Genomic DNA, 12,225 nt, shown 5'->3' with positions numbered 1-12,225 from the left:
GGCCTTTTGTGGGGCATTGCCCCAAATATATCAGCTCTTACCTGTAAAAAAATACAAACACCCCCCCCCAACGGTAAAACCCACCACCCCCCCAACCAACCCCCCCAACTAAAATAAAAATCTAAAATAACCTAAGCTAACTATTGCCCTGAAAATGGAATTTGTATGGACATTGCCCTTAAAAGGGCATTTAGCTCTTTTGCCATGCCCTGAAAAGGGAATCAGCTCTTTTATGAAAAGCCCAAACCCTAAGCTAAAATAAAAACCCACCCAAAAAACCCTTAAAAAAACCCTAACACTAACCCCCGATGATCCACTTACAGTTATTGAAGTCCCGCTTGAAGGATCCATCCAGCCGGCGAAGTCCTCATCCAGGCGGCAAGAAGTCTTTATCCAGGCGGCCTCTTCGATCTTCTTCCATCCGGCGAAGTCCTCATCCAGGCGGCAAGAAGTCTTCATCCAGGCAGGATCTTCTATCTTCATCCATCCGGCGCGTAGCGGATCCATCCTGAAGACATCCGGCGCGGAGCATTCTCTTCATACGGTCGCCGTACACTGGAACATCCATGCAAGTGAGGCCATCAAAGATGGCATCCCTTGCATTCCTATTGGCTGAAAGATTTCTATCAGCCAATAGGAATTAAAGCTGCTAAAATCCTATTGGCTGTTCCAATCATAAAGATAGAAGATGCCGTCTTCATGAGGACTTCGCCGGCTGGATGAAGATCGAAGAGGCCGCCTGGATGAAGACTTCCTGCCGCCTGGGTGAGGACTTCGCCGGCTGGATGGATCCTTCAAGTGGTACTTCAAGAACTGTAAGTAGATCTTCGGGGGTTAGGTTTTTTTAAGTTTTTTTGGGGTGGGTTTTTATTTTAGCTTAGGGTTTGGGCTTTTCATAAAAGAGCTGATTGCCCTTTTCAGGGCATGGCAAAAGAGCTAAATGCCCTTTTAAGGGCAATGCCCATACAAATTACCTTTTCAGGGCTATGGTTAGCTTAGGTTATTTTGATAGTTATTTTATTGGGGGGGGGTTGGTTGGGTGGATGGTGCGTTTTTTCTGTTGGAGGGCTGTTTGTATTTTTTTACAGGTAAAAGAGCTGATATCTTTTGGGCAATGCCCCACAAAAGGCCCTTTTAAGGGCTATTGGTAGTTAATTGTAAGGCTAGGTTTTTTTTAAAAAAATGTGTGAGAAATGCCGCTTTGGTAAAAAATAGTAGCTTTATTCAATCAATTAAAATACTTAGTGCTATCGTGCAGTAAACTTTAAATAGAGAATAATATGTCACAGAAACAGGCCAGACTGACGCGTTTCGGCTCTGATGCCTTATTCATAGACTATATTTGCTCAATCTTCCTGTGGGGCTTTAAATGCCCCCTCACAATCTCATTGGTTGCCTGAAGCTGTGAGTTATCTCTCTCCTCCCTCTTACTTGTCAGACATTGGTTTCAATAAGACCACTACACACCTCTTAACACACCTCCTTACGCACTTGTCTATTCAAAAGCTGAAAATCTCAGCTGATAGTTAACACTTCGCACTCTATTTCCTTATTTTATCTAGGGGCATCTTGCGTCCTGGGACCTACAATAATCAAATCGTTAAATGCAGGCTTTTGACATTAGTACTGGGTGTTGGCTACAGAAACCACTCTTTTTGTGTCTGCACCAATTGTTTGTTTGTACATGCTTAGTTTGGGTACTGGGTTCCAACTCCCAGTGTTATCCTAAATTGTCATGATTATTAGAATGCTAGGTAACAGTTAATCTAGATAAACAAATATTGATAGATATTCCTAAGTGAGAATGGGTAGTTAATTTGGTTCAGTAATTTATCATACATATATATTCATGTTTTATTGGGGCATGGAGCCAGATTTCATCACCTTACTACTGTCAAACATTATGTCAATATCTTTCTCTTACAACAGATATATATATAATATCATACCAAGATACCTCCCATTATTCATGTGATTTAACTATATGTACGACAGTCAGGCGTGTACCTGGCCCCATGTCCAGTACGTTTACTCCCAGAAATTTATTACATCATCTTTAATATTGAGACCTGCTGATCTGCGTGTGTTTAAAGTGAAAATCCAGTATGCCTCTCTGCGGAACAATTCATTTGTCCTATTGCCTTCTCTGGGTTGTTTGTCTATCACATCTATTATAGTCCATTTGAGGGCACTAACATCTCCCTGATGAACATTTAAGAAATGTTTACCCACGCCAGTAGGAGTTCTTTCTTTATCAATATCGTTAAGGTGCTCACTAATTCTCGTTCGTACCTCCCTAGAGGTGCACCCTACATATTGTAGTTTGCATTGCTGGCATGTTACCATGTACACTGCATATTCGGTTCTACAATTTGTACACTTTTGACACTCATAAACTTTGTGCGTCTGTGTAGATTGAAACACATTGCTGACTGATGTATGTTTGCAAGCTGTACAGCTACCTGTGCCACATCTATAGTGTCCTTTACAACTTAGCCAGCTACTCTCCTTCTTTGGTTTCTTCAACATACTAGGTGAGATCATATTACCAATGGTAATGTTCCTTCTTGAAACAAATCTACAACCCTTGTTGACCACACTTTTCAATACATCATCACCACTCAATATTTGCAAATTCTTTTTAATAATATTGCAAATGTCGTTAAACTGGCTGGTGTAAGTGGTTACAAATGTGATTTCACTTTTGTCTTTTTGTCTAGGGGGTTTAGACTTTAACAGCATAGCTCTTGGTATGCCGTTAACTTCCTTCAAAGCTCTATTAATTGGACCCTCTGGATAGCCCCTCTCTCTCAGTTTCTGAACCAATTTGGTGCTTTCGGTCACGTAATCAGAGTCCTCTATACAATTGCGTTTTGCTCTGATTAGTTGGCCTTTTGCCACACCATAATGTAAATGGTGTGGGTGGCTACTCCTTGCATGAATTAAATAATTAGCTGAGATGGGCTTTGTGTAGAGTTTGGTCTTTACCCCACTGGCAACGACATCACCTATTAATGTAATGTCCAAGTAATCCACTTGGTTCGTGTCAAAACAAAATGTAAAAGACAGGCCCACTTCGTTGCTATTAAGGTATGACACAAACTGCTCGCTAGATTCCCCGCTGCCCATCCATATGAACAGCAGGTCATCTATATAGCGCTTGTACCCTACTATCTGCTCCCCATAAGGATTACTATCTGCAAAGACGTGGGACAGCTCCCACTAGCCCATGAACAAGTTCGCATAGGCTGGTGTGAATTTGGCTCCCATCGCTGTCCCACGCCTCTGCAGATAGAATTGTCCATTGAAGCTAAAAAAGTTGTGAGTTAGCAGGAATTCAATGACTCGCAAAATGTAGTCCTTTAGCTCCTGCGTATAATCACTCAGATAGTCTAAAAGGTGTTGCACAGCCTGCAAACCCTTATCGTGTGGGATGGCGGAATATAATCCCACCACATCCACCGTCAGCCAACAATACTCTGGTAACCAAGTGACCTCTTCTACTATATTCAGCAGATGTTTCGTGTCACGGAGGAAGGTAGGCAATTTCCACACTAATGGTTGTAACAGAGATTCCACCCAATTTGACAGATTCTCGAAGAGAGACCCGATCCCAGACACGATCAGTCTCCCCCGAACGTCCTTGATGGACTTGTGCACCTTCGGTAAGTGATGGAAAATAGGTGTCACTGGTTCCTTCACATATAGGTACTCAAAGGTGCACAAGTCCAACAAGCCCTCTTCCATTCCATCATCAAGTAGATCCTTAAGCTCCTTCTGGGGTTTTTTTTATTTTGGGGGGGGGCTTTTTTATTTTGATAGGGCTATTAGATTAGGTGTAATTCGTTTTTTATTTTGATAATTTCTTTCTTATTTTTCGTAATTTTTGTTTTTGTAATTTAGTTTTTTTTTTAATTAGTTACTTTGTAATTTTTAGAGTAGTGTTAGGATTTTTTTAATGTGTAGTTTATGTTTTTTTAATTGGTAGTTTAATTGTAGTTTCATAATTATATTTGTTTAATTGTTAGTTTAAAATAAATTTTTGTGATTTGACAGGTAAGTTTTAATTTAATTTAAGATAGGGAATTTGTAATTTTAATATAAAGTTAGGGGGTCGTTAGGTTTAGGGGTTAATAGTTTATATAAGTATATTTCATTTTGGGGGGCTTGCGGTTTAGGGGTTAATAGGTTTATTATAGCGGCGGTGTGGGTGGACGGCAGATTAAGGGTTAATAATATTTTAATAGTGTATGCGATGCGGGAGGGTGGCGGTTTAGGGGTTAATAGGTTTCTTATAGTGGCGACGATGTTGGGGATCGGAGGAATAGGGGTTAATAAATTTTAATAGTGGCGGCGATGTCTGGAGCGGCAGTTTAGGGGTTAATACTTATAGTGTTTGTGATGCTTAAGGGCCTCGGTTTAGGGGTTAATAGGTAGTTTATGGGTGTTGGTGTACTTTGTAACACTTTAGTTATGAGTTTTATGTTACAGCTTTGTAACGTAAACTCGTAACTACTGACTTTCAGATGGCGGAACGAATCTTGTCGGTATAGGGTGTACCGCTCACTTTTTACCCTCCCAGGCAAACTCGTAATACTAGCGCTATGGGAGTCCCATTGAAAAAGGACATTTTAAAAAGTGCGGTACTGACATTGCGTGACTGGCTAAAAGGTGTGCGGTACACCTATACCGACAAGACGTGTAATAGCAGCGTTAGGAAAAATGAAGTGTTATGGGCAATAACGCTGCTTTTTCACTCATAGCGCCAAACTCGTAATCTAGCTGTTAGTCTGGATTTCAAATGAGTAGTAGATGTTTTTTTCTGATAAATTTCAAACGGCTAGATTTAGAGTTTTGCGGCCAAAGGGGTGCGTTAGCTATGTGTGTTTTTTCCCCCCGCACCTTTTAAATAACGCTGGTATTTAGAGTTCTATGAAGGGCTGCATTAGGCTCCAAAAAGGGAGCGTAGAGCATAATTTACCGCCTCTTCAACTCTCGATACCAGCGTTGCTTACGGTAGCGGCCAGCTTGAAAAACGTGCTCGTGCACGATTCCCCCATAGGAAACAATGGGGCAGTTTGAGCTGAAAAAAAACCCAACACCTGCAAAAAAGCAGCGTTCAGCTCCTAACGCAGCCCCATTGTTTCCTATGGGGAAACACTTCCTAAGTCTGCACCTAACACCCTAACATGAACCCTGAGTCTAAACACCCCTAACCTTACACTTATTAACCCCTAATCTGCCGCCCCTGCTATCGCTGACACCTGCATTATATTATTAACCCCTAATCTGCCGCTCCGGACACCGCCGCAACCTACGTTATCCCTATGAACCCCTAATCTGCTGCCCCCTAATCTGCCCCCCCAACGTCGCTGCTACCTTACCTACACGTATTAACCCCTAATCTGCCGACCAGACCTCACCGCTACTATAATAAATATATTAACCCCTAAAGCTAAGTCTAACCCTAGCCCTAACACCCCCCTAAGTTAAATATGATTTAAATCTAACGAAATAAATTATTTCTTATTAAATAAATGAATCCTATTTAAAGCTAAATACTTACCTGTAAAATAAACCCTAATATAGCTACAATATAACAAATAATTATATTGTAGCTAGTATTTTTTTTAACTAGATACAATAGCTATTAAATAGTTATTAACTATTTAATAGCTACCTAGTTAAAATAATTACAAAATTACCTGTAAAATAAATCCTAACCTAAGTTACAATTAAACCTAACACTACACTATCAATAAATTAATTAAATAAACTACCTACAATTACCTACAATTAAATCAACTAAACTAAATTACAAAAACAAACAAACAAACACTAAATTAAAAAAATAAAAAAAGATTTCAAGAATTTTAAACTAATTACACCTACTCTAAGCCCCCTAATAAAATAACAAAGCCCCCCAAAATAAAAAAATTCCTACCCTAATCTAAATTAAAAAGGAACCAGCTCTATTACCTTACCAGCCCTTTAAAGGGCGTTTTGGCGGGGCATGCCCCAAAGTAAACAGCTCTTTTGCCTGTAAAAAAAAACAATACCACCCCCCAACATTACAACCCACCACCCACATACCCCTAATCTAACCCAAACCCCCCTTAAATAAACCTAACACTACCCCCCTGAAGATCTCCCTATCTTGAGTCGTCTTCACTCAGCCGAGCAGCGATGGACCAAAAGAAGACATCCGGAGCGGCAGAAGTCTTCATCCTATCCGGGCAGAAGAGGACATCCGGACCGGCAAACATCTTCATCCAAGCAGCATCTTCTATCTTCATCCATCCGACGAGGAGCGGTTCCATCTTCAAGACCTCCGGCGCAGAACATCCTCTTCTACCGACGACTAGACGACGAATGAAGGTTCCTTTAAGGGACGTCATCCAAGATGGCGTCCCTCGAATTCCGATTGGCTGATAGGATTCTATCAGCCAATCGAAATTAAGTTAGGAAAAATCTGATTGGCTGATTGAATCAGCCAATCAGATTCAAGTTCAATCCGATTGGTTGATCCAATCAGCCAATCAGATTGAGCTTGCATTCTATTGGCTGATCGGAACAGCCAATAGAATGTGAGCTCAATCTGATTGGCTGATTGGATCAGCTAATCCGATTGAACTTGAATCTGATTGGCTGATTCAATCAGCCAATCAGATTTTTCCTAACTTAATTCCGATTGGCTGATAGAATCCTATCAGCCAATCGGAATTCGAGGGACGCCATCTTGGATGACGTCCCTTAAAGGAACCTTCATTCATCGTCTAGTCGTCGGGAGAAGAGGATGTTCCGCGCCGGAGGTCTTGAAGATGGAGCCGCTCCTCGTCGGATGGATGAAGATAGAAGATGACGCTTGGATGAAGATGTTTGCCGGTCCGGATGTCCTCTTCTGCCCAGATAGGATGAAGACTTCTGCCGCTCCGGATGTCTTCTTTTGGTCCATCGCTGCTCGGCTGAGTGAAGACGACTCAAGGTAGGGAGATCTTCAGGGGGGTAGTGTTAGGTTTATTTAAGGGGGATTTGGGTTAGATTAGGGGTATGTGGGTGGTGGGTGGTATTGTTTTATTTTTTACAGGCAAAAGAGTTGTTTACTCTGGGGCATGTCCCGCAAAAAGCCCTTTGAAGGGCTGGTAAGGTAATAGAGCTGGTTCCTTTTTAATTTAGATTAGGGTAGGGAATTTTTTTATTTTGGGGGGCTTTGTTATTTTATTTGGGGGCTTAGAGTAGGTGTAATTAGTTTAAAATTCTTGTAATCTTTTTTTATTTTTTGTAATTTAGTGTTTTGTTTTTTTGTTGTAATTTAGTTTAGTTGATTTAATTGTAGGTAGTTTATTTAATTAATTTATTGATAGTGTAGTGTTAGGTTTAATTGTAACTTAGGTTAGGATTTATTTTACAGGTAATTTTGTAATTATTTTAACTAGGTAGCTATTAAATAGTTAATAACTATTTAATAGCTATTGTACCTAGTTAAAATAAATACAAAGTTGCCTGTAAAATAAATATAAATCCTAAAATAGCTACAATATAATTATTCGTTATATTGTAGCTATATTAGGGTTTATTTTACAGGTAAGTATTTAGCTTTAAATAGGATTAATTTATTTAATAAGAAATAATTTGTTTCGTTAGATTAAAATTATATTTAATTTAGGGGGGTGTTAGGGTTAGGGTTAGACTTAGCTTTAGGGGTTAATACATTTATTATAGTAGCGGTGAGGTCCGGTCGGCAAATTAGGGGTTAATACTTGAAGTTAGGTGTCGGCGATGTTAGTGAGGGCAGATTAGGGGTTAATAAAATTTATTGTACGGTTTGCGAGGTGGGAGTGAGGCGGTTTAGGGGTTAATACATTTATTATAGTGGCGGTGAGGTCCGGTCGGCAGATTAGGGGTAATAAGTGTAGGTAAGGTTGGGGGGACAGATTAGGGGTTAATAAATATTATGTAGGTGTCGGCGGTGTTAGGGGCAGCAGATTAGGGGTACATAGGGATAATTTATTAGAGTGGCGGCGATGTGGGGGGACCTCGGTTTAGGGGTACATAGGTAGTTTATGGGTGTTAGTGTACTTTAGAGCACAGTAGTTAAGAGCTTTATAAACTGGCGTTAGCCCATAAAGCTCTTAACTCCTGACTTTTTTCTGCGGCTGGAGTTTTGTCGTTAGAATTCTAACGCTCACTTCAGCCAAGACTCTAAATACCAGCGTTAGGAAGATCCCATTGAAAAGATAGGATACGCAATTGGCGTAAGGGGATCTGCGGTATGGAAAAGTCGCGGCTGGAAAGTGAGCGTTAGACCCTTTCCTGACTGACTCTAAATACCAGCGGGCGGTAAAAACCAGCGTTAGGACCCCTTAACGCTGGTTTTGATGGCTAACGCAGAACTCTAAATCTAGGCGTAAGTTAGTTCAATTTCCTTTCCTGAGCATCATGTGACAGCTAACAGCCAATCACAAAATGTGTATATACTGTGAACTCTTACACATGCTCAGTAGGAGCTGATGCCTCAGAAAGTGTGCTTATAAAAAGACTGTAGACATTTTGATAATGGAAGTGAATTGGAAAGTTGTTTACGATTTAACTTTAATTTTGTCTTTAGTGTTCTTTAAGCACAGTGAAGGGTGAAGTGTATGAATACAATAAAGTCAACCAAAGATAGTTTTGCTCTTTTAGGACAATTAATTTGGTAGGTACACTATGGACTTAATTAACTATGCAACTCAATTATATTTTCTTGTTTTATTAAGGATTTGAAATGATGTGTAAACTTACTTTAAGTGGACATTCAGCCCCTGTTCTCTGCTGTGCTCTTTCAAAAGATGGATCGATATTAGTTTCTGGGTAAGCTGGATTTTGTTTTTAAATGTTGTAATTTCTTTAACTTGACTCTAGAGGGCCGTGAATAATTTTAGATCTCTACCAACTATAGTCTAATAACTCTCCATCTACACTGCTCCCCCCCACCTTTACAGCTTCTCAAGTTACTGTGTTACTCTCTGCAGCTTATTCACTAAAGCTCACACATCTTTCTATTCTTTTGTGCATTGAATGCATAGGATAATGTACTACATTTTGTCTGTGTTTTATCTATCACAAAACATGTGGCAATTATATTATATTCTTTCTCACTAGTTCTGTTAATAGTAGTAGTTGGTGTATTGCTTTGAGTTTATTATTTAAAACAATTTCCTTCTTAATACAGGGAGAGTCCACAGCTGCATTCATTATTTGTGAGAATACAGAACCTGGCCACCAGGAGGAGGCAAAGACACCCCAGCCAAAGGCTTAAATACCTCCCCCACTTCCTTCATCCCCCATTCATTCTTTGCCTATTGTCACAGGAGGTTGGCAGAGAAGTGTCAGAAGATTTCGGAGTAGTTCCTTAGGAAGGGTATCTGCCCTTCTAGATGGGACTGGAGTTTTAAGTAGTCTTGTCAGCCTCTCAGTGAGAGCATTGATGAAAGTTAGAGTCTGGAGATGCAGGGAGAGTCTTTTTGCAAAACCATCCAGGCTCATATTAACAGCTCCTTAAGCAACTAACGTTGACGAGTTTTGCCGGCTGCTTTCTTCACTCAAGTCCATGTCAGAAGCGCTGCTACAATCTGTCAAACTTGAAGGACCGTATTACTGTTCCACAGCATAGATTCCGGTAAGATCGTTTCATTTTTTACACACATGTTAACTATAGAGACAGGTCACAGTGGAACTCCTTTATCTTTATGGAATTAAGGGTTAATATCTCCTGAGGGGGATTATTGAACAGTGGGGTTTTTTAAACATATTTATTTCATGTAATTGGCAAGAGTCCATGAGCTAGTGACATATGGGATATACAATCCTACCAGGAGGGGCAAAGTTTCCCAAACCTCAAAATGCCTATAAATACACCCCTCACCACACCCACAATTCAGTTTTTACAAACTTTGCCTCCTATGGAGGTGGTGAAGTAAGTTTGTGCTAAGATTTCTACGTTGATATGCGCTTCTCAGCATTGTTGAAGCCCGATTCCTCTCAGAGTACAGCGAATGTCAGAGGGACGTGAAGGGAGTATCACTTATTTGAATACAATGATTTCCCTAACGGGGGTCTATTTCATAGGTTCTCTGTTATCGGTCGTAGAGATTCATCTCCTACCTCCCTTTTCAGATCGACGATATACTCTCAATTTACCATTACCTCTACTAATAACTGTTTTAGTACTGGTTTGGCTATCTGCTATGTGTGGATGGGTGTCTTTGGGTAAGTATGTTTTTATTACTTAAGACACTCTCAGCTATGGTTTGGCACTTTATGCAATTATATAAAGTTCTAAATATATGTATTATACTTATATTTGCCATGAATCAGGTTCATATATTTCCTTCTGCAGACTGTCAGTTTCATATTTGGGAATGTAAACACTTTAAGAAATTTATTTCTTACCTGGGGTTTAGTCTTTTTTTTTTCAATTTGACTACTTTTTGCAATTGCGGGTGTAAGGCCCGCGGGTGCGTCAAATGCTAGACTTTATTGCGTCATTTTTGGCGCAAACTTTTTTTGGCGCGAAAAGATACGTTTATGACGCAACTTCGTCATTTTCGGCGTCATACGTGACGCCGAGACCTTTCACATGGCAGCGTCATTAGTGACGCAAGTGTGTCATTTCCGGTCATTTTTGGCGCCAAAAAAAGTTTACGTTACGTTATGCGTCATACTTGGCGCCAAATTTTTTTCATTATTTCAATACCCCATTCATGTTTGCCTCCTGCTTCTTTTCTATCAAGAGGCCTATGCTTTTGCATTTTTTCCCATTCCTGAAACTGTCATTTAAGGAAATAGATAATTTTGCTTTATATGTTGTTTTTTCTTTTACATTGAGCAAGATGTCCCAATCCGATCCTGTCTCTGAAGTTTCTACTGGAACATTGCTGCCTGACATCGGTTCTACCAAAGCTAAGTGCATTTGTTGTAAAATTGTAGAAATTATTCCACCGAATGTCATTTGTAATAGTTGTCATGATAAACTTTTACATGCAGATAGTGTTTCTATCAGTAATAGTACATTGCCAGTTGCAGTTCCTTCAACTTCTAATGTGCATGATATACCTGTAAATTTTAAAGAATTTGTTTCTGAATCTATTATGAAGGCTTTGTCTGCATTTCCACCTTCTAATAAACGTAAAAGGTCTTTTAAAGCTTCTCATTTAGCTCATGAAATTTCAAATGACCAACAACATAATAATTCATCCTATTCTGCTGAGGATCTATCTGAAACAGAACATCCTTCCTCAGATATTGACACTGACAAATCTACTTATTTATTTAAAATAGAGTATATGCGTTCTTTATTAAAAGAATTGTTAATTACTTTGGATATTGAGGTAACCAGTCCTATTGACGTTCAGTCTAATAAACGTTTAAATGCTGTTTTTAAACCTCCTGTGGTTTCCCCAGGGGTTTTCCCATTCCTGAGGCTATTTCTGATATGATTTCTAGGGAATGGAATAAGCCAGGTACTTTTTTTATTCCTTCTTCAAGGTTTAAGAGATTGTATCCTTTACCAACAAAATCTATAGAGTTTTGGGAAAAGATCCCCAAAGTTGATGGGGCTATTTCTACTCTTGCTAAAAGTACCACTATTCCTATGGAAGATAGCACTTCCTTTAAGGATCCTTTAGATAGGAAACTTGAATCTTATCTAAGGAAGGCCTATTTATATTCAGGTCATCTTCTCAGACCTACTATTTCTTTGGGTGATGTTGCGGCTGCATCAACTTTCTGGTTGGAAAATTTAGGGCAACATGAATTGGATTCTGACATATCTAGTATTGTTCGCTTACTGCAACATGCTAATCATTTTATTTGTGATGCCATTTTTGATATTATCAAAATTGATGTTAGATCCATGTCTTTATCTGTTTTAGCTAGAAGAGCTTTGTGGCTTAAATCTTGGAATGCTGATATGACATCTAAATCTAGATTACTATCTCTTTCTTTCCAAGGTAATAATTTATTTGGCTCTCAGTTGGATTCTATTATTTCAACTATCACTGGAGGAAAAGGAGTTTTTTTTGCCTCAGGATAAAAGACCTAAGGGTAAATCTAAGGCTTCTAACCATTTTCGTTCCTTTCGTCAGAATAAGGAACAAAAACTCAATCCTCCTCCCAAGGAATCTGCTTCCAGTTGGAAGCCTTCCTCAAATTGGAATAAATCCAAGCCATTTAGGAAACCAAAGT

The 12,225-nt window shown here is 39.5% G+C and overlaps 1 protein-coding gene across 2 annotated transcripts in view; it reads left to right on the top strand.

Annotated features, from left to right (window-relative positions):
- The window catches only part of WDSUB1 (WD repeat, sterile alpha motif and U-box domain containing 1), a 309,582-nt gene that overhangs the window by 96,187 nt on the left and 201,170 nt on the right, over positions 1-12,225 (top strand). For both annotated transcript variants that reach the window (XM_053698334.1, XM_053698333.1), the window contains exon 5: positions 8,757-8,850. In XM_053698334.1, the coding sequence (XP_053554309.1) occupies positions 8,757-8,850 (94 nt within the window). The remainder of the gene's footprint in view (positions 1-8,756; positions 8,851-12,225) is intronic.

Source organism: Bombina bombina, chromosome 1, assembly GCF_027579735.1.
Source record: "Bombina bombina isolate aBomBom1 chromosome 1, aBomBom1.pri, whole genome shotgun sequence".
Classification (NCBI taxonomy): Eukaryota; Metazoa; Chordata; class Amphibia; order Anura; family Bombinatoridae; genus Bombina; species Bombina bombina.
This window is presented reverse-complemented; position numbering and strand designations above follow the sequence as displayed.